The 26,155-nt window shown below is 60.4% G+C and overlaps 3 protein-coding genes across 6 annotated transcripts in view; 1 reads left to right on the top strand and 2 right to left on the bottom strand.

The window, feature by feature from the left end:
- Positions 1-4,119, top strand: part of CELSR1 (cadherin EGF LAG seven-pass G-type receptor 1) — a 48,930-nt gene extending 44,811 nt beyond the window's left edge. The window contains exons 30-31 of the mRNA XM_069099323.1: positions 828-1,092; positions 2,396-4,119. Coding sequence (XP_068955424.1) covers positions 828-1,092; positions 2,396-2,420 — 290 coding nt within the window. The 3' untranslated portion in view covers positions 2,421-4,119. The remainder of the gene's footprint in view (positions 1-827; positions 1,093-2,395) is intronic.
- A 7,269-nt stretch (positions 4,120-11,388) lies between these two features.
- TRMU (tRNA mitochondrial 2-thiouridylase) lies at positions 11,389-16,530 on the bottom strand. Of its 2 annotated transcripts, none has more exons than XM_069099319.1 (11): positions 16,397-16,530; positions 15,434-15,599; positions 15,064-15,170; positions 14,810-14,932; positions 14,552-14,724; positions 13,715-13,768; positions 13,560-13,626; positions 13,343-13,443; positions 12,890-13,034; positions 12,702-12,784; positions 11,389-11,809 (listed from the first exon to the last, which is right to left on the bottom strand). In XM_069099319.1, exons 1-11 carry the CDS (start codon positions 16,494-16,496, stop codon positions 11,645-11,647), a joined length of 1,284 nt encoding a protein of 427 aa, XP_068955420.1. In that variant the 5' UTR covers positions 16,497-16,530; the 3' UTR covers positions 11,389-11,644. The 2 variants fall into 2 exon arrangements, with proteins under 2 accessions (XP_068955420.1, XP_068955421.1); XM_069099320.1 differs by having other exon boundaries at positions 14,820-14,932; positions 15,434-15,555.
- Positions 16,531-17,808: 1,278 nt separating this feature from the next.
- GTSE1 (G2 and S-phase expressed 1) lies at positions 17,809-25,868 on the bottom strand. 3 transcript variants are annotated; one of them, XM_069099317.1, is made up of 13 exons: positions 25,756-25,868; positions 25,348-25,470; positions 24,128-24,220; positions 23,500-23,557; positions 22,774-23,299; positions 22,330-22,503; positions 21,949-22,090; positions 20,981-21,250; positions 20,585-20,657; positions 19,861-20,085; positions 19,141-19,306; positions 18,478-18,720; positions 17,809-18,086 (listed from the first exon to the last, which is right to left on the bottom strand). In XM_069099317.1, the coding sequence occupies exons 3-13, from the start codon at positions 24,195-24,197 to the stop codon at positions 18,003-18,005; spliced, it is 2,031 nt and encodes a 676-aa protein (XP_068955418.1). In that variant the 5' UTR covers positions 24,198-24,220; positions 25,348-25,470; positions 25,756-25,868; the 3' UTR covers positions 17,809-18,002. The 3 variants fall into 3 exon arrangements, with proteins under 3 accessions (XP_068955418.1, XP_068955417.1, XP_068955419.1); XM_069099316.1 differs by having other exon boundaries at positions 25,733-25,854; XM_069099318.1 differs by having other exon boundaries at positions 22,348-22,503; positions 25,733-25,854.
- Between the last annotated feature and the right edge of the window lie 287 nt (positions 25,869-26,155).

Genomic DNA, 26,155 nt, shown 5'->3' with positions numbered 1-26,155 from the left:
TGAATGAATGAATGAATGAATGAATGAATGAATGAATGAATGAATGAGTGAATGAGCATTTCCCAAGCTCTTACAGTGTCCCAAGCCTTGTGGCCAGTGCTGGGGAAGCCAGTACACAAGGGGGTTGGTCCCTGCCCTCCAGGGCTTCTCCTCCATGGGGGGAAGCACCGTGTGCACAGCTGGGTCAGGGGAGGCCACGAGCAGCCTGGCAGAAGAGAGGAGCCCCATAAGAGGTGAGGCCTGAGACTTGAGGGAGGCCAGTGGTTCCAGGGCTGGAGGGGAGAGCGCAGGGCTGGGCGGCTCCTGCCCACACCCTCTGACGCCCTCCCCAGCTTTGGCCCCAGGGCCGCTGCTTTAGAGCTGGAAGGCAGGGACCTCAGGGGCCATCGGGCCAAGCTTCTCAGGTCACTAATAAGGATCCTCAGACCTGGAAACTCCAGCAATGTGTCCAAGGTCACCGGAGTAGTGAGCATCAGAGTGTCCGAGCCCAGGCTTTCTGACTGCCAGAGTGCTCTGTGGTTGGTGAAATGCTATAGATATAGCAACCAGCTGATCCCTAAAAAGCATTAGTTAGGCACCTACTGTATGCCCAGTGCTGTGCTAGGTATAAAAAGAAAAAATGAAGTGATTCCTTCCCTGAAGAAGCTACTGTTCTATTGATGTCACGGTGGCTCATTATTGGTTTCACTGTTACCATTGTCTCTGTTATATATCTTAACATCTTCACCAAACTGACTCCACTGGCAGGGTGGTCCCTTCGCCGGTACAGATTGCAGCCCCTCCGTGCCTTGTAGAGGCTGACAACCTTCCCATTTCTCTCATCACAGGCATCTTGAAAAACAAAGTGACCTACCCTCCACCCCTGAGCGAGCGCAACCTTAAGAGCCGGCTCCGGGAGAAGCTGGCAGATGGCAACCAAACTATGAGCTTGTCCAGGACATCTTCCCTGGGTTCCAGTGATGGCATTTGCCCCGTGCTGGACCCAGGAGTGACTGTCAAAAACTCTCCACGGGAACACGCTCGTGACCAGCTGAACGGGGTGGTCATGAATGTGCGCACCGGGACCGTCCGCACAGACGCATCCGATTCAGAGTAAGTGGGGCTGGTGGGAGGGTCTCTGGGCCTGCCCCTTCCTCCTGCAGGCCTGGGGCACGACCCTGAGGGGTCTCCTCTCAATCCGCCTCTGTACAGTGAGAGCCCCTCAGGGCCACCCCTCTGTCTCTCTCTCCTAGAGTCCTTTTGGGGGAAGGCGGGGAGTGTGGGCCAGCCTGAGGGCCAGGGGATGGACAAGGGATCCCTTAGGGTCCCACTCATGGGATCATCTGAGTTTGGACCCACCTTCCTAGGGGTCCTCGAGAGCAGTGGGGGAGGGGTCCCTGAAGCCAAAGGGTGACTGAAAAAAGTACAGGGTAACTCTACCTGCATCCCATCAGGTTTTCATTTCACCAACACATAGACAGACAGACACGCATGCACACACACAGACACAGACACATGCACACACATAGACACACATGCGCACATATAGACACAGACACACACGCACGCATGCATGCACACACAGACACGGATACACATGTATGTACAAAATTCATGCACACATGTGCACACGTTCACACATGATCTCTAAGGCCCCTCCCACTCCCCGCGTCCTCTATTCTTATGCTGTGATCACCACATTAGAGCTGTAGGTGGTGACGGTAGTTGAGAAAGTGGAGGGCCAGAGTGGCTTGGTGACCTGCCCAGGGTCCCCCAGGAGGCCAGCGGCAGAGCCCTGAGCTGAGGGTGGTTGTTCTGCCCCCGAGCTTGCCCCCTTCCCCACAGCTCACTGCTCTGAGGGGTGTACTCCCTCCTTCCCTCGGGCACTGCCCTGTCCTGGATCACTGCCCCCTCCCTCCCTGACTCAGCCCTGGGGAGCCCAGAAGAGCCCCTCTCTGAGGGTCTGGGCTCTCCAGTCACAAGGAGACCCCATTGGGCTGGGCAGGCAGCATCTGCCAGCACACAGTAGGAGTTTAATTAGTGTTTACTGACTGCTCCCCATCCTTCTGAAATGGGACTGTCATCCCTCCTTGGGCGACCCCTTTCATTCTTCCTCGATCTTGACAACTCGGCTCCAGAGAGCGGGAAGAAGGGTAGATTTGAAACCAGAACCCCAGATTCCAATCTCAGCTCTGCTGCTGACCCTGTGACACTGGACTGTTTCCTTCAGTGGGGATAGGGGTGGAGAAGCTTCCCTGGAAGGCCCCCATGCCTGGGGAGCCCATCCCAGGCCCCTGGAGCGCTCCTGACGTGTTCTCCCGGGCGGCACTGAGGGTCAGTGGGCTTCATCCTCCCTGTGTGGTCACTCATTCAGTGAGCCATTTGTGGCTCCCTTTGCTCTCCTTCTCGTGAACAGAGGCAGTAATGAGACTTCTATCTGAATCATCAGGAAGTCGTGACGCTTCTCGGCCCCAGGACCCGCCTCCCCGTAGCCCCGAGTGGAAGCCGCGACCTGGAGAGCTGGTCATGCAGGGTGCAGACGGCAGCCTCTTTCCCTGCAGTTTACATTTCATGGCAGACCTGGGACAGCTGCGGACAATAAGTGCCTGTTGGAACGTCCAGCATGTGCCAAAGCCTTTGGGAAAGTCCCAGGCCACACTGCCATGGCGTGGCTCCCGAAACAGGAGGCGGCGGGGACGGAAGCAGCCTGGGGTCCAAGCTCCTGGCCTGGGCTTGAGACCTGCGGGGCCCAGACAAGCAAACAGTGCCTTCCAAGACCGTTCCCCCACAGCAGCTGCGCCCACCTTTCAGGACCATCTGTCTTTCAACAGACTTTTATATATAAAGAAGTGTAGATACTTTGATATATTTTGTACGGTGATTCTCCAAGGAAGAAAAAAAGCCCTGTGTATATTTTGCATTTGTACTGATGTTGTGGATACCTGGAAATTGCTAGGGGGAAAACCTCACTATTTTTATATCAGAAGAAAAATGCATAGTTGTACTTGAATCTGGTGTGGGCAAGGCTGGCGGCCGTGGCAGCCCGACGGTGGCTCGCGGCTTCTCATCTGCTGGTCACCAGGTCTGCAGGCGTCCCTCGCTGCCCCTGACTTTCAGCTCCTTTCCAGTGTCCTCGAGGCCGAGCGGGCCCAGGAGATCAGCTCCGACCTGTCATGGCCCACAGAGGCTCCATCGTGGCCAGTGCGCACTGGGCCAGCTGTGTGCTGGGCATCCGTGGACTTAGTGGGTCCTGGGCCAGGCGAGGTACCAGGGCCCGCCAGGACCAGGGGAGCGAGGCCAGTCAGGGGGTCAGGCAAGGGCGAAGTTTCCTTTCTGTTTGGGGGTCTCTGGTTCTTGGAGGCTGTGCATCTATTCAGAGTGGAAGCAGGAGGGCTGCTCCTTCTGGCCACGTTTTCCAGCCCCTTGGGCGAGTTGGGGCCGGGAATTTAGAAACGTCTCTCTCCCCCCCAAGCGTTTGGACAGTTATTTGGGTTAGTTCTCGAAGGTGCTGGTCCCTTCCAGGCCCCCTGAAGTCCCAAGGCTGCCAGCCCCAGACTCCCCAGGCCAGAAGTCCGGTTGGTCTCCCTGTCACCCCCTGCATCCGGGGCAAGCTGACTGTGGCTTCTGATAGGAGGATGTGTGTGAGAAGCCATCAGGTCAAGGGAGAGCTCTGGGGGCCAGCATGGCCAGCTGGAGGATGGGGTAGTGCTGCATGTGTGTGCAGACAGGCAGCCCCCCACTTCCCCCGTATTGGGGGGAGGCAGGGACTCTCCAGCAGAATCTTAAGGATTCCGTTGTGAGAATGAGAACGGTCGCCATTTTGTAATGGTCCAATGGGACTTCTTCAGGTGGAAACCAACTTGGAACATGTCCGTGGTCTGTGAACCCCCACCCCCCACCTTCAGCCAGTTCCATCCTGCCCGTCAAGGTCAAGGTCAAGTATACTGTCAGTTCTATCGGGAGGATGTCGGTTTTATAAATGACGGAAAAATGAAAACCTATTTTTATGACATAAAATTTTATGAGAGACAAGACACTGGAGGTTTTTGTTTTTTTAACAAATGAATATTTATTAATGCTCAGAACACTGGATTTACAGCATGGCTGAGGTTACAATAAATTAAGAGGTTTCTGAATGTGGAGGCTGTCTCTGCCCCTTCTTCATGGCCCCTTGGCACCCTGCCCCGTGCCCCTCTACACGTGCACATTGCACACACATGCACCTATCAGCCCCATCTGCCTCTGCTTCTGGACAGACGAACTGACACATTCGGAGTCGGGGAAGCTGGGCGCAGAGGGCACATTCTCTCTGTGGGACGTGTGTGACCCAAGTCACAACTGTCCTCTGCAAAAAAGAGGTGGCTGGGGTCCCCTTCAGTTCATGGTTCTGACCCACGAAGCTGGGGGTCTACACACGTGCCTCTGAACACACTCAGACATACACTCACATCGGATGATGGGCGAACACTGGGATGGTGTCTAACCTGGGAGTGGCACACCATGTGTCCCTAAAGCCCCCGGGTGGGGTGAGTGACAAAGGACCCCTGGTCCCGACCAGGCCAGCCTTTGGGCTCGGGAGCTCCCTGAGGGCAGGGGCTGCTCCGTTTTGGCCTTGGCATCCTCAAGGGTTAGTACAGAGTGGATCCTTAACCTGGGTAGTTTGGTGGGAGTCAGGAAGACCTGAATTCAAATTCAGCCTCAGACACTTATTATCTGTGTGACCCTGGGCAAGTCACATAAGCCGTCTGCTTCAGCTTCCTCTACTGTTACATGGGGACCTAGGTCCCAGGGCTGTTGTGATGGTCAAATGAGATAATTGTAAGGTGCTTAGTAGAGTACCTACTGAGTAGTTAAGTTGTGTCTGACTCTTGGAGACCCCATTTGGGCTTTTCTTGGCAGAGACACTGGTGGGGTTTGCCATTCCCTTCTGCTCATTTTACAGATGAGGAGACTGAGGCAAATGGGCCATTTGAACTCCTGGAGAAGAATCTTCCCAACTCTGGACCCAGTGTTCTGTGCACTATGGCGCCACCTAGCTTCCCAAAGTGTTTATTACTATTATAATTTATTATTTGATTGATGGATTTGAGTGGAAATCATTGGCCCTTGAGGGTAGATCTGATTTGTGGAAGTAGCCGGTAGTGCCGGAATTAGGGTTAGGGTTAAGATGGGTGGTTGTCGGTGGGTTGGGGGGAAGGGATGAGAGGGATGAAAATTGGAGTGTGTGGGAAAAAGAGAAAAATTGGCCTTTGCAATTCCCAGACTGAATTCAGACCCACCCGGAGCCCAACCCCATCATCCCCAGGCACCTGACACCCAGTGGCCACAGCCTGGTACAACGGGGGGGGGAGGGGGGGACTCAGACCAACCCCGAACCCAGGCCTAAGCATGGTATGGAAGAGAAGGAAAGTCAGGGTCCTCTGGTCCAACCCTTACCTGCACAAAATCCCCTTAAGTGGGCATCCACCCTCTACCTGAACCCTTCCAGTGAATGTGCACTCACTACTGCCCATGGCAGTCCATTCCCCTTCCAGAAACCTCTCATTGCTGAAGAATCTCTACATGAAGCCTGCATCTCTCTGTCTCTCTTTTTCTCCCTTCCTTCTCTCTGTCTTTGTGTGTCTCTGTCCCTCTGTCTCTCTTGTAGTCACACAGTTGGGGATCTGGAGCTGGAAGGGCTGGGAGACCCTTTAATCTGCCTCTCCCCTATCTGGTAGAAGGGAACACTTAGGCACAGAGACATTAAGGGACTTGCTGACCTATGGTCTGACAGGTAGAAGAGGGCAGAGGGAGGAGTCAAACCCAGACCCTCTGAATGTGCCATGCCCCCCCCCCCCCCCCCTGATTGTGCCTGCTGACCAGCCGCTAAGCCCACTCCTCCTTCCCCAGGGCTATTTACATAAAGGCGGCTGTGATTTCTGCTTTGTTCTCTCTTTCCCAGGGTCCACCTGCCCAGGTACTCCAAACGCCCCTCACGTGGCATCACCAGCCCTAGCCAAGCCTGTCCCCCTCCCATGTCCTTTCCTCTTCTCACACCGCCAGCTTGGTCTGTGGCTTTCTCTAAACTGGGGCTCCCAGTCCTCAGAGGGGAGCGAGCCTGTCTCCGTCCTCCCCAGGCGCCCTCAGCTCTCCTGCTGCCCCACACTGAGCTAGCAGTCACTAAAGCAGGGAGACAACTCCTACCCCATCCCTCTGCCTGCCCGCCTGCCTGAGGTGCTAACCTGTGTTCTCCTGGACTCCAGTCCCCTCCCCGAAGGCCAGAGGCAGCCCTGGCAGCAGATCCCAAACCATGAGTGAGCACCCTGCCGCCCACCCGCACCCCCATCCCAGCTGCCAAGGGGAGGCGTCTGCTTGTTTCCGTGGCTGCTCCTGCTTGGGGCTTCCATATCAGCTTTCACTTAGAGCCGGGAGTGGGAGAGGGTTCTTGTTTGATAAATGCCCGGCTGGGGGGAGGGGGATTTTCCATCAAGACAGAAAGAAGCCTCCCCTCCCCCCTCCCTCCACCACACTTCACCCCACCACAAGGAGCCTGCAGGCCGACTCAGGCTGGTGGTGGGCCGGCCACCTACCCTGACATCGTCACCTACACTTTCGCCGACACTGGCCAACCCTTCTGCTTTAGAGCGCTCTTTACTTTCCCATCCGCCCTTCCTTTTCTCCCTTTCCTACCTCAGGTCGGGGCTTATTTAGGGCCAGAGCACAGCTGGAAGAGAATGCACCTCCAACTCTGATCCTACGTGAGCACCACTAGAGCCCTCTCTGCTCTGAGCCTCAGTTTCCTCCTCCGCAAAAAGAGACGGTCGGACTCCAGGACCTCAGGGGTCCCTTCCAACACTGGCTGATGACGATTCTCACATCTCTGGACTGCTTTAGGATTTATATAGGGTTTTCTCACCACTGTAATGCATATCCCACTGTGTGTGTGTGTGTGTGTGTGTGTGTGTGTGTGTGTGTTTGGTCTTCTCTGGACCTAGGACTATATCAGCCGAGGGAACTCCCAGTGTAGAAACTCCCTCCATCCATTCAGATAGGGAATCCATCTGTAACTTTTTGGAGAGAACATGCTGGACTCAGAAGGGTTAGGTGACTTGCCCCAGGATCATATGGCCAGTGGGTGTCAGGGCCAGGGCTTACACTCAGGTCTTCTTGACCCTGGGGTCTTCAACTTCTGTACCAAGCTGGCTGTCCTCTGCAAATAAGATCTTCCCCACTTTACAGATGAGGAAGCTGAGGCTCAGGGTCACATAGCTAGTAAATGGAAGAGCCAGGACCTGGACCTGTCTGTCTTCTGAGAGCCTGTCTGGTGGGACAGACTCCCTGACCAGAGCCAAAGGGAGTGATCGGCAATGCCAGGGCTTTGGGCTTGGCTCCATCACTGGTTACCTGACTGAATTAGCATGACGACCGCATCAGTTTCCATTTCTTCATCACCAGGCAGTGCGTGATTCCCAGGCATTCTCCCATCTGTGAGGGGCTCACTGAGCCTAGAGCTCTCTCTGGGGGGAGGAGGATATGGTATCAGAAATGTTCAGACACAGTGTTGGACACCCAGAGAGGGAGTAGCTGGCCATCTCCCATTGCCCCCAGCCCTTTCCCTTGTGGTTCAGAGCACCTCCAAGTGACCAGTCTCTGTGGGGGATGGAGCACCAAATCCAGCTGGGCCTCTGAGCCAAACTGGCCCTGTAGGGGGAGAGGGAGAGATCCTAACTGCCCAGAGACGGCCAGGGCCGGAATCTCAGCCTGTTCCCATCCTGCCCTCACTTCTTAGCTTCTGATCCCCAAACCTTGGCTTGGCCTGGCATCACTATGACCTTCCCTCACTTGGGATGCCCCCAGGCCTAGATGAGATGGTTTGGGGCAGTGGTGGCTGGCTCAGATCCATGGGACACTCATTCTGCTGCTGCTGACCAATGAACATTCTCTGTTCAGTTCCACCTTTATTTATTTTCCATTCTCATGAGCCGTGTGCTATTTCCTTGTCTTCATCTTCCCGTCCTTTGGGGTTGGTTTTGACTGTGGCTCAGCCCTCAATGACCGTCTGCACAGAGATAGCTAGATTGGAATAGCTCCCAGCTGATGCCTGGTGCCTCCCAGGGTAAGGATGTCTGATCGTTGGTGACATTGTGCGGGCTTATCCTGCAGGGTGCCTGTCACTTTTCAGGATGAAGAAGGGATGCCCTCCAGCACAGTGTGGGGCTCCCCGACCTGCTCTTCCATTTCTGAATCTTGGCTCTCTTTTCCAGTCTGCTCATCTCTAGCCCGAGCCGTGGCCACCTTGGAAGCCAGACAATGTGTGTTGAGAGGGCTTGGAGGGGTCTCCCATTTCTTCATGGAATTCTTTACCCCTTTTTACTTCACAGAGGTCACCGCACCTACGACGTGGCCATCCCCTTGGATACACTCATCACAAGCTCCATAAGAGAACAGGACCAAGAGTCCTATGAAATGAAGCTCTCCCGGATGCCCCTGGAGGTGAACTGCTCTCCCAGCTGGCAGCCAGGCATTTCACAATACTGAGAATATCCACAGGGATGTGCCTCAGTTTCTCCTGCCATGCATCAGCTTTTGAATGAGGATCCCACAGATCAGACATTCTAATAGCCCACACCCTCTGCCGAGTTTCCTGCCCAATGGTATTGCAGTGAGCTCTGCCTAGGCGAGCTGGGACAGGGGGTGGGGTGGGGGGGTCAGCTTATCCCACCTTGGTAGCGAAAGCACAGAAATAACACAACATGCATGTGTGCACATAGAGTGCCACGTCTGGCTCCCCTCCGAGTGCAGTCCCACAGTGGCACACAATATGGACGTATACACACACACCTGGGGAGGAGTGTGAGCCCAGACCAGAGGTGGGAGGGTTCCCAGGACGAGGATTCCTCCCCATCTGGATGAGGGCACGGAAAAAACGTGGGAAGTCTGGGTGGGTGACATCCAGTGGGGGGTGGTCTTAAATCAAAGGTTTGCCTAGAAAAGTGACAGGGAGCCACTCAAGAGGGTAGGTCTGTTAGTAAAAAAGGAATCTGGCCACTCCTCAAGAATAGACTGGAAGAGGAAAGAAGCAGAGCAGGCCTGTGAGGGGCCATGACCTCAGCAGTAGCAGCCTCCTGGTCCAACATCCACCTGCAACTTCCGGTCTGAGTGACCTTGGCCATGGCCCTTCAGCTTTACGAGCCTTGATTTCCTCTTCTGTAAAAGGAGAGAATAATATCCATAACAGAAAGCCAGCGCACATTTAGCAAGTCCTGGGTTTGAGTCCTGCTGCTGACAGACCCAAGATGAGTTACCAAGTCTGAGACCCTCGATTGCAGAAAAGTTGCTGATTTATACCAATGAAATGGCACTTTGGGTCAAAAAAGAAAGGACTTGGGATGCTCTTGTGGCTGGCCCAGCCCTCCCAGGAGATTTGCAGATGGGGAAACTGAGGCCTGGGGAGGACAAGTGATTTTCCCAAGGCCATACCTCTAGTGGTCATCAGAGGTGAGACTGAGCCCAGGGCCTTTGACCCCTGAGCCAGGGTTCTTTCCAGTACACACGGCTGGACCTCAAAAGATAGCAGAAGATAGGAACTGGAGGAATACAGAACGACTTCATGTGCATCAGGCCAACCCCCTGGTGGGCGGAGGCTGGAAGGCAGGACCACCTTGCAGGCCAGGTGTGGGTTGGACTTGGGGCCCATGAGATGCCCCCTCCAGCACCCCGACACCCCACTCAGGGCTGCCCAAACAAATGTTCCACTACATTCCTATTCGCTGAATCCCTGATTTGAGAGGTGTGGGGTCCAGGGGCATCACAGGCTGGAGGCCCTTGGGGACAGCACTGTAACAGGTATCAGACCACGGGGAGCAGGGCCTGGGGTAAGGAGGGGCTGCAGGCTAAGCGACCTATGCCCCCTCCACAGGCCCCCAGCAGCCTGAGCTGTTCCATAGCTGCACCCCTCGATTCCAAGAGCCTGCCTCTGCCCCTTACCACCTAAGTGGCCTGGGCCTCAGTCTTCATCCATAAAACGAGGAGGTGGACTTAGACTTATGGGCCCGTTGCCATCTGAGAGGGGCTGATTTGTGGGTTAATGTTCCTCCAATGGAGGGGACCAGAAGAGGGCCGTACCCACAGCTGGCTTCAGGTATTTCCAGTAGTAGCCTCTGCCCCTGGGGGCCCTGAAGGAGGCCACTGCTGCGAATGATCAGGTGAAAGGGGGCACCCTGGGCAGTGACCTGCATCCAGGAAGCCGAGGTGGCTCCTGCTGCCCGCCTCTATGGCCAGAACCCTGTCCCTCCACTCCACAGGAGCCAAGTGAAGGCATTAAGAGTTGGGGGCACAGACCAAGACAGGGAGGAGAGACTGGAAGGATGCTCGCCAACCAGCTCACCTTCCCAAAGTCATGGCCAAGGGAGCACCTTGGCTCTGGCCAAGCTGGAGAGCCGTCCGGCATGAGGCTGAGCTAAACTGGGATCTGACCAACCAGGCTTTTGAGAGCCTTACCATCGAAAGCCAGAGAAGAGTGATGAGTGCTAGAGAGGGCACTGCCGGTGCAGAGGGCCAGATGGACCATGAGCAGGCCGGTGTTACTACAACATAGCTCCATGGAGGGCAATCACAAGAGACTAAGGCTGGAGAGGTTGGGTGGAAGGCCCCGTGGAGGACAGGCAAGGCAGGGCACACAGCAGCACACCGCCTGCCAGGACCCCGCGGGAGCTCCCGCCCGGGCCACCCCAGCCCTGCCTAGAAGACAGCCCCAGGAGGGAGGGACCCTCCTCCCACAAGGTCCTGGGATGCTTGTCCCACAGGCTGGACTCAAAGTGGGCTCCTGGTGCATCCTGTCCCCAGCAGTGACCAACAGTGAGGATGGAGGCCCCCGGGACACACTTCTGGCCTAGCCCTTGGACAAGGCTGATGAGGCCGCCCCCAAGTACACCAGGCTCGAGTGGCCTTTGGGGAAGCCCCTTGAACCCATTGCAGGTGCAGATCTCGGGCTGGCAAGAGACCAGACAGAACCACTTTAACCTGTTTTACTTCTTTATTATTTCTGGAAGCTTAAGCAGGGCAGTAGCACGATGGCCCCATGGGTGGAGGACTGGGCCTGGAACCAGGGTTCAAATCCAGCCTCTGCGGGCATGCTGCTTCACCCTGGTTGTATTTCCTCATCTGTAAAATGGGCTGGAGACTACGCAGTGTCTCTGCCAAGGAAACCCTGAACAGGGCCGGGGGAGTCAGAGAATGAGGCAGAGGGAGCTGCTCAAGGACCTTGACACAGTCTCCCGACCCCCAGGGGGCTCCACTGGGCACCTTTCAGCAGGCCTGGCCCCAGAGTGTGCCAGTCAGGGCTCTGGTCACAGCCGCCTGGCCTGGTGGGGGCTCATCAGGACCTTGTGGTCCAGGCAGGGGCGAAGGAAAGGCCAGGAGCCAGCCTCATCCAGGCACAGTCTTTATTCACTTCCCACACCCCAGCAATGACAGAGGGAGGACCCTCCCCTGGCCCTTCCTACAAATACAGGAGCCGCCCCTGGCACACACCGCGGTCATCTCCACAGCCACACTGCCACAGGGGGCGAGCCTCTGGGCCCTGCATCTGATAACCAGGTGCCCCACGTGGTGGGGGCGGCCGGGGAGGCCTCAAGACCACACGGGAGCCCCATGGGCAGGGCCTGTGTCCACCCCTCCCAGAGGCTCAGCTAGCGGGGCCTGTGGGGGGGCCAAGGCCCTGGCCGCCATCCGAGGTCTCGCTGGTTACTGCAGCCCGCCTCTTTCCCAGCTGTAGCGTGTAGGCCGAAGGCCCCAGCCTCATGATCTTCCCGCTGCCCAGACACTCGTCACCCTTGTAGAACACAGCAAACTAAAAGATCAAATATTGTGAGTCGGGACCCCCGAGTGAGGGGCCTGATCCCCGAGCCCAGGAGAGCCTGCCAGCCAACGGCCAGGCCGGACAGCATCTACATTTGGGGCCCGGCATTCCATGCACTGGTGACATTCCTGGGACTCTGCCATAGCAGATGGCGACCCCCAAGCATGAACCGGTGGTTAGGAGGTGCCAGGGGGCCCTGGCCCAAACAGCCACACCCCCACTGTGCTCAGTGATCCCAGGGGCCCCCTCCTGCTGGGAAGGGGCAGGGGCTGAGGGCGGGTCCCACTATCTTCAGAAGCGAGCTGGACCCCCAGCCTGCCTGGTACCTTCCCACCCTCCAGTCCCTTGTGCACATGGGGCTGTGGTCAGACCAGGGACGGCCAGAGCTCTGTCCCCATTGTCCCTGAGCTATCCCTCCTGGATTGGCCAAGGACCAGGCCTCCCAACGGATCAAGCCGCCCCACACCCTAAGGAGGCTTGAGGGTCAGAGGACACAAAGCTGCACCTGGGCCAAGGCCGAGGATGGGAGGGGGAAGGGCCTCTGTAGCCCCCACCCCCTCGCCCCCTGTCCGGAGCTGGGAAGGGCTGTCCAGCCTGTCTGGGCAGTGGCTGTGACCTCCATCTGCAGAAGAGGTGCCTTGGGCCTGAGCATACCCCAGCCCACCGGCCACCCCCCTCCATCACCCAGGGCTTTAGAGGAAGGAACAGCTCTTTGAAAAAGGAGCCCTCACCCTGGGAGGCTTCTGGGCCCCTCCCAGCTCTGATTCTCCAGCGCCCTTCAGCCCTTAGAGTGTTGGGGAGCCCTCCTGCTCTAGGGAAGCTCAGGGTCTGGGGGACTGGGGCTGGACATGCGGCTTAGGCCAAAGGCCAGGGAGACACTGACCTGGCCCATGGCAAGGGCTTTCATTGGCTTCACCGCGGTCACCCACACACTCCCGTCCTGGTTGAGCGTGAGCACGCAGGGTGCTGTGGCGAGAAAGCGGGGCTCAGCCACCTGGCCCCCGCCTGCTAGCAGCCAGGGAGGCCCCCCAGGGTGGTGCCCGCCGCTCCCATCTCCCTGGGCGCGCTCACCTAGTGGCATCTGGTGCCGCCAGCGCACATGACACTCCATCATCTTGTCATGGACCAGCTGGGCTGGCGGCTCCTCGGCGATCCAGTGCACGCGGCCTGTGCGCAGCAGGTCCCGGTAGAGGGCGGGGTGGTCTGGGCCAGGGGCCTGGGGAGGGCACAGACCAGGATGGGCTGACCAGCGGCCTGGAGTGTGAGGGTCCCTCCCCCTCCCTGCCTGGTGCCTCCTTTCCTTCAGGATTCTGACTCCTCGCCTCTGCGTGACCCCGAGAGTGGTCCCAAGGGCTCTTCAGACAATCCCGGACCGGGTAATGGGGAGGGGTTGGCCCAGAGCAGGAGGAAGCAGTCTGGTGACCCACCCAGCAGCTGCGGGCTGAGCTGGCAGGGACCACAAGCTCCCCAGAGCCGGCCACAGGGCCGTCACATGGCACACACGTGATGCGCACGCTTGCTCACCACAAACACGTCCCCGCTGCCCAGGTCCTTCTCCACCACGTACCAGGGATCTCTCAGGCCCCCGAGCTTAGCTCCTTGGCCCAGTGTGAACAGGAAGCAGCCTGGGGAGGGGAGGGGAGCGCGTGGCATGAGCCTGCGAGGTCACACCCACGACCCCTGCTCTGACCCCTACTGGAGGGCTTGGCTCCCCTGGCCAAGCAGAGGCAGCCACGCCTACCTTGGTGCGTCCCCAAGACCTTGTGATCTTCTATGGAAACAAAGTTCCCCGGACGAGGCCGTAGATACTGTAAGACAGAGGGCATCCTTACACACAGGAAGCACCCTGGGGACCCCAACGCGCTCAGTGGGCGGGCCCTGCCAAAGGTGCCTCACCTGCAGCAGGAAGCTTTCCAGGTGTCGTTTCCCAATGAAGCAAATGCCCATGCTCTGTAAGGGAAGCAAGTGTCTTATCTTTAGTCACAGGCCTCCCATGGGGGCCAGGGAGACGCCGCAGCTCACCGGCCTCTCCTGTGACCGAGGCACGGGCCTCCCACAGGGTCTGGGGAGACGCCGCAGGTCACGGGTCTCCCACGGGGGCTGGGGAGATGCCACAGCTCACTGGCCTCTCCTGCGACCGAGGCACAGGCCTCCCACGGGGGCCGGGGAGACGCCGCAGCTCACCAGCCTCTGCTGTGACCGAGGCGCGGGCCGGGGAGATGCCGCAGCTCAGTGGCCTCTCCTGTGATCGAGCCACGGGCCTCCCATGGGGGCCGGGGAGATGCCGCAGCTCACTGGCCTCTCCTGTGACTGAGGCACGGGCCTCCCACGGGGGCCGGGGAGATGCCAGGAGGTCAGGACCCTTGGCACCATTACTCAAAGCCCACCCCCCCTTTATTTCAGAGAGGAATCCTTTGTGGCCCAGGGGGAAGGGGCTTCCAGGGCCAGACCTGGGTCCTGGCTCCTTGGTCAGCCTTGGAGGGGATGGCCCTGCCAGAGGCCTCACAAGGGCACCAGCAGCTTTCTTTCCTGCTCTGATCTAGGACTGCCCTGGCTCTCCCAGAAATGCTCAGCTAGCCAGGCAATTCTCGGGGCTGCTCCATGCACAGGTGGAGGGATGAGGACGGCCAGGGAGGGCCACCCCTGCCTTTTGTGCACCATCCCAGGAAGGGGCAATCTCTCCACTGACCAGCTTCCCCAGCAAGCTCAAGCCCAGCACTGGCCAGGACGGACCTCCTTCCTCTGCAGCACGTGCTGGAGGCCGTTCTCAGCCGCGATCTTCTTCACGAAGGCCTTGGTGAGCCCCCCCAGGGGGAAGATGGTCCTGCACAGGGCCTCCTGGGAGACCTGGCTCAGGAAGAAGGTCTGGTCTTTGGCGGCATCCGCTGCCTGCAGGAGCCTCACGGCTGCGGAGGACAAGGGAGGGGTGGCGGGGTCACTCCCGGGAGAAGAGGGGACCCCGGCCCGGGGCGCCCGGCCCGGCCCGCTCACCGTTCCTCACTTCGAAGCGGTTCCTGAAGAGCCCGCGGGGCCGGGGCACGTGCTTCTGCTCGAAGACCTCCTCGTCCTCCAGCGATGTCCTGGCGTAGTGTCCGGTGGCCATGACGTCGGCCCCTGAGGGGGAGAGGAGCTCGGGGGTCAGGCGCCTGTGGCTGTGTCCGTGTCCTATCCGTGGGAGCCCCCCAGCACCCTGGGGGGGGGGCGGCTATGTGGGGAGGGCCCCACACACCCTGGCCCTCACTGACCCAGGCACTCCACGGCATAACGGAAGAAGGCCTTGAACTTGACATGCTTGTTGCACAGGATGTCGGGGTTCGGGGTCCGCCCCTTCTCGTAGTCGCTCAGGAAGTCCCTGCAGGGGGGAAGGGGGGGGGCAGGGCCACTGGGGGCGTGGCCAGGGTAGGCATGGGGTGGTCCCTGTGTCTCCCCTCCCTGGGGCTAGCACACAGTAGGTGCTGCCCATGCGCGGCCGCCCTTGCCCTTCCCCCGCCTGATGGGGCAGACGAAGCCCCGGGGCCTCAGTCTCCCCCCGCCAGAGCCAGGCCGCGCTGGGAGCCACAGAAGGCAGCATACAGCAGGTGCCTAATGCATGCACACTGGGGGCACTGGGCTTACGTGAACACATCGTGCCAGTACTCCTTGATGAAGGACACCTGGTGGAAGGGGATGTCCAGCACGCGGCACACATGTGCCGCGTCCGCGCAGTCCCGGTCTGCCGAGCACGTGCCCCGCTCGTCCTGAGAATCCCAGTTTCTCATGAACACACCCATGACCTCATAGCCTGGGCAGGGACAAGGGAGGGTCAGGGGGCCGGGGCCGGGGCCGGCCTTCTGGGCACCAGAGGCCCAAGAGGAGATGCCCAGGCGTTAGGGGGCGGGGTGCTGTCACTGAGAAGAAGAGACCGAGGTTCAGAGGGGGGGTGTGAGGAGCCCCAGGTATGTGGAGCCCAGTTATATGGACCCCACTTATATGGAGCCCCAGTTATATGGAGCCCCTGTTATACGGAGACCCAGTTATATGGAGTCCCCGTCACCTGACAGAAGAAGAGACCGAGGTTCAGAGGGGGGGTGTGAGGAGCCCCAGGTCTATGGAGCCCCAGTTATACAGAGCCCCACTTATATGGAGCCCCAGTTATACAGAGCCCCAGTTATACGGAGCCCCAGTTATACGGAACCCCAGTTATACGGAGTCCCAGTTATACTGAGCCCCTGTCCCCCGGCATTAGTAAAGGCCTAGGGGCCGCTACGTGGCGCGGTGAATAGAGCCCCAGCCCTGGAGTCAGGAGGACCTGAGTTCAAATCCGGCGTCAGACAACACAAGTCCAAAAGCAAAAATAAAAATAAAAAAAAGAAGAGAAGCCCGGGGTCCTGGGGGGCCCAGGCGGCAGGAGGCGGGGCCGGGACTGGAGGCTGGGGGCGGGGCCGGGGCGGGGCCGGGGGCGGGGCCGGGGCCATGGCCGTGCGCTCCCCGCCCCCACCCTGGGCCCCGCACAAAGCGGGGGCATAAGGGAAACCGACGGCCCCGCCGGGGCCCCCCCCCCCCCGGTGCTACCTCCTCCGCGCCTTTGCTCCCGCTCACCTCGGCGGCGCAGCAGGAGCGCGGCCACGGCGCTGTCCACGCCTCCGGACACAGCGCAGGCCACGCGCCGCCGGGCGACTCCGAAGCCGGCAGCCGCCATGTCTCTGGCCGGAAGTGCGGCCCGCCGCGCCGGAAGTGCCGCTAGCTCCGCCGGAAGGGCCGCCTCCGCGAGCTGAGAGGGGAGGGGCGTGGCCTCGGGGAGGAAGTGGCTGAGCGTGGGCTGCGCGGGGCGGGGCGCTGCCCTCCCCTGGCTCCTCCCACACTCCCACGTGCCATGGTCTCCGCCCACCAGGGGGCGCAGCAGGGCCCGGCAGGAAAGGAGGGGGCGGGGTCTGTGGCCGCTGTCCGGGCACCAGGTCCCGGGGGCTCCCGGAGGAGGGGGAGGGCAGGGGGGCCCCCGCCGGAATGCCCCCTCCTCCCCGCCCCCCGCCCCCCAGCGGATGTGCCCCCGAGGCTCGGGAGCCCCCAGACCCTTGGCGTCCTTGGGGTGGGGGAGAGCCGGACCCGCAGCTGCCCCAGCGGAGGGCTTGGGCCTCTGGAGGTGCCCGCGGCCCAGGCGGCTGACATTGCGTGGGCCGGGAGCTCGCCCAGAAGAGACGGCACGGCCGGCGGGGGGGCTCAGCCTGGGCAAAGGCAGGGCGCCGGGAGACGAGGCCCGTGAGGGGTGCTTCTGCCCTTGCGTCCAGCACCAGCCCGGCGCTCCCCCCGAGCTCCGGCCCCACGATAGCGCCCCGGCCCGGCCCTGCATCTGGGCTTGGAGAGCGCCGCCCTCCCGGGGGCTGCGCCCCCCCACAGTGCCGGCCCCTCCTCAGCCCGCCCCACACGCGCCGTCACCGTGGCGGGCTGCGGGGAGCACTGGGGTCTGGCCTCGCCTCCAGCTTCCTCACGCCCCCCGGGAATCACAGAGTCAGGCTCGCGGGGTGACCTCGGACAAGGACGGCACCTGCCGCTCAGTCCCTCCCGTCTCCCCAGGTGAAGGGAAGGGCATCGGCTGCGATCCCGGTCCTGGGCTTCCAGGGAGGTGGCCTCGGTACCGGGCCCGGAGCCTGATGTCCAGCCCTCCCCACTGGGTGGCCTCTGACCTCACGGGAAGGGTCTGCGGTGGTCAGTGGGGAAAGTGGGCGGTGAAGTGCAGAGCCAGCAAGAGGACAGCCCGAGCAGGGCCCACACCTGTCAGGACAGCGGTTTCCCTTCTCTCTTCCCCATAGGCTGGAGATGCGAACGAAAAAAAAAAACACATCTTGGTTTGCTCAAAAAGAATGTTTCAAGGTGAAGGACAGGCTCCTGGGTAGGGTGGGCTGGGGGCCCTGTCCAGGGAGGCCTCAGGAGGAGCCCTGCTTGTGGATGCCCGGGGTTGGGCGTCAGGTGGCCTTGCCCACCTGTGAATCAAGAATGGAAAGCCATAGTTTCACTGAGTTTCATTTAATCTTTATTGGATTTTTTAAAAACAAACTTGATTTAAAACAATCATCAAAAACAAAAACAAAGTTTCTTAATTTGTCTCCATAAATTACATCTCTTGTTCACTGGTGAGATACCAGGCATTCTGTCCCCCGGGGCCAGGCACACTGGGCACGCCTGCCTGAGACTCGGGGCTTGTGCCCACCTACAACTTGAGAAGCGGAGAGACCAGGTTTTCTTTGTCCTCCAGAGGGCTCAGGCTGATGAGGGGAGAGCTCAGGTCTATCAGCTGAAATAAAACAAGGGACAGGCCACGGTTGGGGCTGGCTCGAAGGGCAGCACTGCTCCCATCACCACAGGCCTCCAGGGATGGCAGGTCTGCTGTGGGCACAGATGCTCGTCAGCCGGCTGGCAACAGGAGGGTGGCAGTTTCTATGGCACCTACTGTGTGCCAGGCCCTTCTCCCTTGAAGCCCTGACGCGCCTTGCTCTGGGACACTCACAATGACAGGGGCCTGGCCTGGAGGATCCCCCCACCCACCCACGGCCCCAGTGAACGGATGATGGGGCTGAGGGGTTGGACAAGGGGTGCCCGCCCTCAGTGCATGGTGCTGCATCGTGAGGGACGGATGGGTACATACACTGTGGCCCCTCCAACCTGACCACGTGCCCTGTCCTCACCTGCCCCGTGGCTGGCGGAGGCTTGGATAGGACACCTTCGATTACTTCCGGGGAGTGAAACAGGTCAATGAGAAGCTGGTCTTGGCCAGCCACTGCCGGGGCCTTGGCCTGTGTCAGGGGGAGCCACCGCGGGGCCACTTCGGGGCTGTTGGAGAAGTCGATGAGCGGCTGGCCACGGAGAGGCGGTTTTGGTGTTGCTGGGACAGTAGCACAGGTCTCAGGTCCAAGACGGACAAGCACAGCCTAGGAGAGGGACGACGGTCACTTGGGTTCCACTGTCCACTAAGGCCATGGGAGAGTCTGGCCTTGTTGAGGGGCCTCAGCTCTGGAGCCTGGAGCCCCTTCCTCACTCTCTGCAGCCTTCAGACGCAAAAGCGGAAGGGGCTGTGGACACCCTGGGGTTCCTTGGGATGGGGGCAGGGACCAGCAGCTGCCACCCAGGGCGCCTGGCCTGTAGTCCCGACCCCTGTGGCAGGTACCCCCCGCCTGTGGTCATACTATGGTGGAGATCCAAACCCACCCCCGCCCTGGGCCTCTCTGCTTGAGCTGTAGGGGATGGATTCTCCACACATGGGAGACCTCACATAGACCCAAGGCCATTGTGAGCACCAGAGGTCCAGGTCACTGCCAAATCACTAGGCCCCCTCCCACAACAATCGGTACCTCAGCAGGGGCTGACATTGCCACCGACCGCTCCTTGGCCTCCTGCCCAGGGGTCCCGGGGGCCGTTGGCTCAGGAGAGGCAAAGTTGAGGGCCAAAGGCACCCCCAGAGGGGGGTCAGACGGGCTAGAAGCCCCTGGCCCACTTCTCTCCTGGGCTCGCTTGGGCCTGGGAAGGGAAAGATGCGCCCACCCTGAGGACTGGCTCTTTGACTCTCGGGGCTGCCCATTGCCAAGACATCTAAGAGGGTCTGGGACCAGGACAGGCTGCCCGGAGAGGGCGGGAGGGAGGGAGCGCCCCGTCATTAGAGGCATCCTGTGGAGGCTGGCTGGGCCATTCCTGCCTCCCCCAGGGCCAGGATCCCAATTATTCTTCCAGCCCAGTGTGGGACAGCCAGGCCCTGAACCTAGAAGGCCAGCAAGATGGCGCCTTCACGGGCCAGGACCCCCAGACAAGGAGGCTGCAGGCAGGGGGCTATGGGGCAGTGTGTGCCCCATGGAAGGGACCGCTTTCTCTCCCCTGCAGAGAGCAGCAGAGACCCCCAGAGGGGAGAGACAAAAGGGAGCCCAGGGGAGACCCTCCAGAGCTGCCCCTTCAGGAACAGGAGACTTGGGCAGAGGAGGCCCCCCCCTGGAGAGTAAGTCAGGAGAGGCCTTGGTGTAGACAGGCCGCAGGGGCCAGGGGTTGAGGCCCCTGACAATGCTTTCCTCTCCTCATCTTACCTGCCTTCAGCCTTCTTGGGCAGCGCCTGTGCAGGGCACCGGGCAGCCGCCAACTGAGGCGGGGAGGCGGCTCTTGGGCAGGTTCTGGGTGTCGGCCACGATGGAAGGGCTGACGCCCGGCGCCTGGATGGCGTAGGCAGGGCGGAGAGGCGCCGGCCGCTGCTGCCGGGGGGCTGCAGAGCTCCCCCCAAGGAGCACCGCGCGGGGGTACTGTGCAGGGTGGTGCTGGAACAAAAGGGCCACTTCTCAGGCCGAGGCTGGCACAGAAAGCCCCCCCGCGGGGAGATGCAGCTGGGGAAGTGGCCTTGGGGACCCTGGGGGTCTGGGGGCCCAGGCTATGGCCCGCAGGCAGGAGCTAGTCGGGGGTCCCTCCTTAGCGGCTTCCCTTGCTTGTTAATCCCGATCCCCAGCGCAGATCACTACAGGCAGAGAAACAGAGACCTCCAGACTGCCACTGCAGAGGAGAGGGGGCACCACAATCAGAGAGCCCCAGTGCCCTCAAGGCCAGCAGTTTAGCTTGGCCAGCACAAATGGTGCTGCATGCCCTCCGCAAGATGAGGAAGATGAAGTCCTTGCTCTCAGGGCCTTTGAGGGGGGCCACAACCCCATCAGCAGGGGGCTGAGACCTGGGTTCAAGTCCTGCCTCGGGCACCATGCAGTCCACACCCAGGCTCCTGCTCCTGCATCAGGGGAGGGCCTGGGAAAGGAGGGGGGAGCCCTTTACCTTCCACACGGGGGGCCTAACGGCAGCCGGCTCATGCCCTGGACTCGAGGGGTTGCGCTGTCTAGTGAGGCACCTACAACACAAAGGGGCGTTAGCCCCAGGGTGGGAGACGAGCCCCCCCCACCATAAAGGTACCCCTCGTGGCGAGGGAGGGGGAAGGCACCAGCACCCCATCCCCCATCTCCATTGGGGTGACCACCTCCCCCTGCCCTGGGCTCTTCCCTTCCCAGGGTGGCTCCTGGCACCCCACCAGAGTGCAGGTGCCCCACGGCCTGTGGCTTCTGGGACCAGGGGAAGCTAGGCTGCACAGAGCGAGGTTGAGTTTCCTTGGGGGGACTGCCCTCCCCCTGAATCGGCATCAAGGAGAATCCCAAGGACTCCCCAAGCAGGCCTCACCTCCAGGAAAAGCAGGATGTCGCGGCCCCACCCTGGCGCTGGAGCTGGGACCCCCATGCCCCCTGAGCTTTGAGTTCCCAGAGGCCTGGGATAAGTTGGGGCTTGGCCTTTGCACCCCAGCTCTGGGGGTCTGTGGCTGCCTCAGGGAAACCGAGGTCGACTGCTGGGCAAAGGGTGCGGCCAGGCAGGAGACGTTCCCATAGCTCAGCCGGACGCCGGGCTTGGGCCGAGGAGTGTCTGCCCGATGCAAGGCAGGGGTGCCTGGTTTAACTGAAAGTGGAAAAGCAGGGGTGGTGAGGAGGCCCCCAGCAGCTGCCCTGGGGAGGGGCCCCAGGGGCTCGGTGCCCCTAGAGAAGACACCAGAGGCACGTGCCCAGGGTCTGCACCAGCTGCTCTGGGGGGCAGTCAGAGAGAAGTCCAGCCTCTAATGCCTGCCCCCCAGGAGCTGGCCAGCTGGCCTTGCCGAGCCCCGGTGTCTGGGCCCCCCCTCTGCGGAGGGACCTCCGGTGGTGTTGAGCTGGGGGGGGACAGGAGAGGGTGTATAGGTACAGGGAAGGGGCCACAGGGAGGCCCTTTGGGGACCTGGACCCGCAGCCACCGGCCCTTGCCACTAGGTGGAGCCCATGGGCTGCTGAGCCAGCAGGACCAGGCCCCAGCAGGGAACAGGGAGAGGGGGATTGTCCTTGGATGGGTGGATCCTGTCTGTTCATGTCAGAGGGATCATGGCATGCTTTAGGCTCGTCTGTGCCTCTTCTATGGACTGTGATGCCTGGATACACCAGACCCAGGACTGCAGCAGCGAGGGAGACCCTCCACAGGTGCAGGGCAGCAGCTCCTGTCTGTGCCTGTGTCTGTCTGTCTGTCCGCACAGCGGGCACCCCATCAGTGAGGAAGGTCTGAGAGAGGTGCTGACTGCCCTGCAGCCCAGGACCCTTCCCCAGGCTCACGAGGGCGCCGCAGGACCTTACCGTTGCCTCTCGCTGGGGTCCCCACTGAGCTCGAACTCGAGGTCAGGCTCACGCTGCAAAGTGGGCCTGAGAAAGAGGTGCTCCCCCCAAGGAGGGTCCTGGTGGGCCCTGGAGGTTTCAGCAGGGTTTTCCTTGCCCCAAACTGGAACAAGGAGCTGAATTCAGAACAAGCAAAGATTGTCCTTGACCCCCTCCCCAAGATCTGCTTCTGCCCAGGGCTCCCTGTTGGCCTCAGGGCCTAATCACAGGCATCCATAACTGCCCTCGGGTACCCCTGTTCTGGCTTTGTGGGAGACAAGACACACTGGTGACCGCTGGGGGAGGGTCTTTGCTGCCCCCACCCGTAGGTGACCACTAGGGGAGGGTCTCTGCCACCCTTACCCCTCGGAGCTCAAGCACCTTGCTGGGGGCAGAGAGGCCAGGGGGGCCTTTGGTGGTGCCGCTGCCACTGACGGAGGACCCCATCTCTGAAGCGCTGCTGGACATGGACCCCGAGGACACTCTGGAGTTCCCAGGGGGGAGCCTTGAAGGGTGAGTTTGTTTCCCTGGTTGTAGCTGGAACACCAAAGAAGGAGGCATGAGAACCAGCCCATTTCTACAGAGAAGTCCGTCTGAGCAGCACTGAGGGCCAAAACAGGAGAATAGGGTGCAATCTGACTAGGGGAGGGCAGCCCCACGATGGGGAGGCAGAGCCGGGGTGGGAACCTGGGGGCAGGGCTAGACGCTTTCCCACCTGCCCTCCCTGGCCCCAGGGAACCCTCCCTCTGTGGACAGGCTGCCCCCCCCAAAAGAGAATGTGGTGGGGGCACCCTGGGGTGCGGCTACCTTGGTGGGAGCCCCTTTTCCAGGTGTAGACAAGGCCTTGTGGGGCTGCAGTCGGCTCACGGCTCTCCTCTCGGCCACCCCCTGGCTCTGAAGACGGGCACCGGAAGCGGGCTCTGGGGTCCCTGGTGACTCGGCAAAGGAGAGTGATGCCTGCACTGGGGCCGCCTCCGGGGTCAGCACACAGTAGGTCTCCCTTTTGAGAGCTGGGGAGCCCCTCTGCACCTGCAGTCCTCGCTCGAAGATGTCCAGCTTCAGCCTGGCCTCCTGCACAAACTCCTCCTGTGACCCCGGCGGCGGCTTGGGCTCACCAGCTTTGGGCCCCACCTTCTTGCCACTGCTCACTATCTGCAGGGCCAGCAAGCGCGCCTCCTTGAAAATCTCCACAAACTTCTCCCCGGCTGGGGGGCTCCATGTGAGTGGCGGCTCGGCCTCTCTGGGGACCAGGCCCTGCAGCTCCAGGCCAGCAGCCACGCACCGCTCCCGGTGCCCGACCGGCCCAAAGAAAACCTCGTCATCTTCATTGGCACTGGTGGTGTGAGGAGAAGCAAGGAGGGCGCCGCTGACCAGCCACCAGGGTACCTCCTGGTGGGTGTTGGGGGGCAGGGACAGGAGGGCTGGGGGGTGGGGAACCAGGGGGCAGGAGGGGTAAGGGAGGGCAGGGATGGGGGGGCGGGGGAGAGGGATGGGGGGGCAGGAAAGAGAAGGCAACAATCCATATCAACCCACCTGGATGAAGACAATGAGAGGTCAAAGTCAAATTTCTCATCAGTCAGAAGAGGGAGGTCTGGGAGAGAGAAGCCAGGGTGCAATCAACCAACAAGCCTCTAGGACGCACCTACTGTGCACCTGGCCCTGACCGCCTGTGGGGGGAGCCTGATGGCCCCAGCATCCCCCTTGTGGGGGGCGGCCCCTAAGCTGAGCTTGGTCAAGCCCAGAGCACAGGTGGAGAGAGGCAGGCCTGGAACTCACAAAGGCCACCCAAGGTTCCTGAGCTGGGGAGGGGGATGCGTTCAGGTATGGGCTCTGGGCCCCATGAGTGAAGACAGGCTGGGGAGGTAACACAGGAACCGAGTGGAAGTGGGCATCGTGGGGGAAGGGAGGAACTCCTGAGCCTGGGGCCCAGAAGTGCCCCCCCCAAAGAGGGCGGCACAGAGGTGGCCCCCCCCCAGAGGGTGGCACAGAGAGGGCGGCCCTAGGCAAAAGCTGAAGGGGCTGTCTGGGGCCTACAGCTCAGCTGGTGGCATGAGGCTGGAGTGGGGAGCGACGAGGTCTGGTCAAGTTTCTACCTAGTGGCGGGTGGGGGCCTGGTGGTTGGGACCAGGAGAAAGCAGGTCTTTAGTGCCCACGTCCTCACCGTTCTGTGCATCCACGTTGGCTTTTTCCTCAGTGGCTGCCCTGATGGAGCCTCCCCCTCCTTTCTCCATAGTAAACACCACCGGAGAAGCACCTGCCAGTGAACCAAACAGGAGACAGAACCCTGACCTACTCAGCCTGGAGGTGCCAATGCTGCCGGAGGCCCACGTAGATGGGGTGTTGGCCGGGATCACTTCCTCGATCCTCAGTCCCCATGTTCTTCAGGCCAGCCCTGGGACGAAGAGTCCCAGCCAGCACAGGCTGCCCATGGGCGGGAGCTGCCTCTCTGGAGGGGTCACAGGGACCAGAGCCAGCAGGGGGCCATGAAAGCAGGAGGAAGGGGACCGGCTTCTCCTCCCCAGGGTCCCATGGACACCACGGTTCCCACCTTCTCTTAGCAGGGGTCTGAGGCCTCATGAGAGGAGTCCAGGGGGAGGATGGGTGACCCAGGGTCCTGCACCCCCTCCCTCCAGACCTCAGCCACCCAGTGCCTCCAGGGGCTTGGGTCCTGGGTGATCCTAGCCCAAGTTGCTTCACATCACTGAGCAGTGGACTACTCATCTATGAAATGGGGAGAATAATACTAGTGCTTTCTGCTTCACAGCAATAAACATTTATTAGATACCAACTGCGTACTAGTCATGGGAGTGGGGGAGGTGTGACAAGGACAAAAAGCTCTCAAGGAGTGGACCCTCACCTAGAAAGTGCTCTGCAAACCTTCGGGGGATGAAGGAAGGTCAGCTCCTGTCATTATACAGGAGGAAATGACCTGTCAAAGGTCATACAGCTGGTGCAGTCATGATTCAATAGACATTTATTAAAGGCCTGCTATACGCCTGGCACAATGCTAAATACTCAGGGTACAAAAAAAGGTGAAAAACGGTCCCTGTCCCCAAGAAGCTCACAATTGAATAGAGACAAACAAGATCTACACAGGATAAATAGGAAAAAACTAGCAGAGAGAAGAGACTGGAATGAAGAGGGGCTGGGGAAGGCTTCCTGTACAAGTTGGGTCTTCACAGAAGCCAGGGAGGTCAGTAGTTGTAGCAAAGGATGTTCCAGGAACAGGGGACAGAGAAAATGGCCAGAGAGCCCACTATTTGTGAAGAGGCAGGAGGCCGGTGTCACTGGATTGAAGAGTATGTGTCAGGAAATCAGGTGCGGGAAGACTGGAGGGAGGGGAGGGGACAGGTTATGAAGGGGGGGGGGACATAATGAGACCTTCACTTCAGAAGAGTCACTTCAGTGGCTGATGAGAGGATGAACTGGAGCGGGGAGAGACTTGAGACAGGCAGACCCCATCCCAGCAGCTACGGCAATACTTCAGGTGCAAAGTGATGAGGCCTGTACCAAGGAGGGGACAGTGTCAGAGGAGATGATGCTTTACAGGTGAAATGGACCAGTACCACGTGGTTCCCCCCCTGGAGGGCGGGCGGGGGGGGGGGATGCGGGGGCCTGCTGGGACGTTCCATTGGGACCCCGGGGGGGGGGTGTCGATCCCCACAGCAGCATCCGCTTGTCCCCTCCCGGCCCCCCGCCAAGGACTGCGGGACGTTCCTTCGGGGCCAGGCCCGAAAGCGTCCAGCTCGGCTTGCTCTTTCCTTACCGGAGACTCAGTGTTCGCCTCACCTGTCACCGCCGCCGCTGCCGCCAACTGATTTAAAACCAAAGGTCGTTTCCTCTCCCTGCCCCACCCCCCTGACCCGGTACGAACCACGTGTCCCGAGAGACTCGCCGGCGATTGGTCTGTTTGAATCAAGCGACTCTAACCCCTTCCGGCTTCCTCTGCCCCTTGGGATTCTGGGAGATGTAGTCTGGCCTGCGACGACGCGCATGCGTATTGGCTGCCAGGCTACAGGTTGAAATTGATTGTTGGACGGAGGGCAGTCCCAGTGCATCGGGGACCTGGGGTGGCCTGGGTCAGTGGTCCAGAAGATAAATATTGACTAGGTTTGGGGGGGCGGGCCGCTTAGGTTGAGTGGCAGAGGGCCCAATTTTGGAGCAAAGGCCTCGAAGATGTGGGGCCGTG

Source organism: Petaurus breviceps, unplaced genomic scaffold (genome assembly GCF_028583685.1).
Source record: "Petaurus breviceps papuanus isolate PSGF00001 unplaced genomic scaffold, PetGlider_PUasm1.0 370, whole genome shotgun sequence".
NCBI lineage: Eukaryota > Metazoa > Chordata > Mammalia > Diprotodontia > Petauridae > Petaurus > Petaurus breviceps.
Note: the sequence above shows the minus strand (reverse complement) of the source record. Positions and strands in the feature narration are given on the sequence as shown.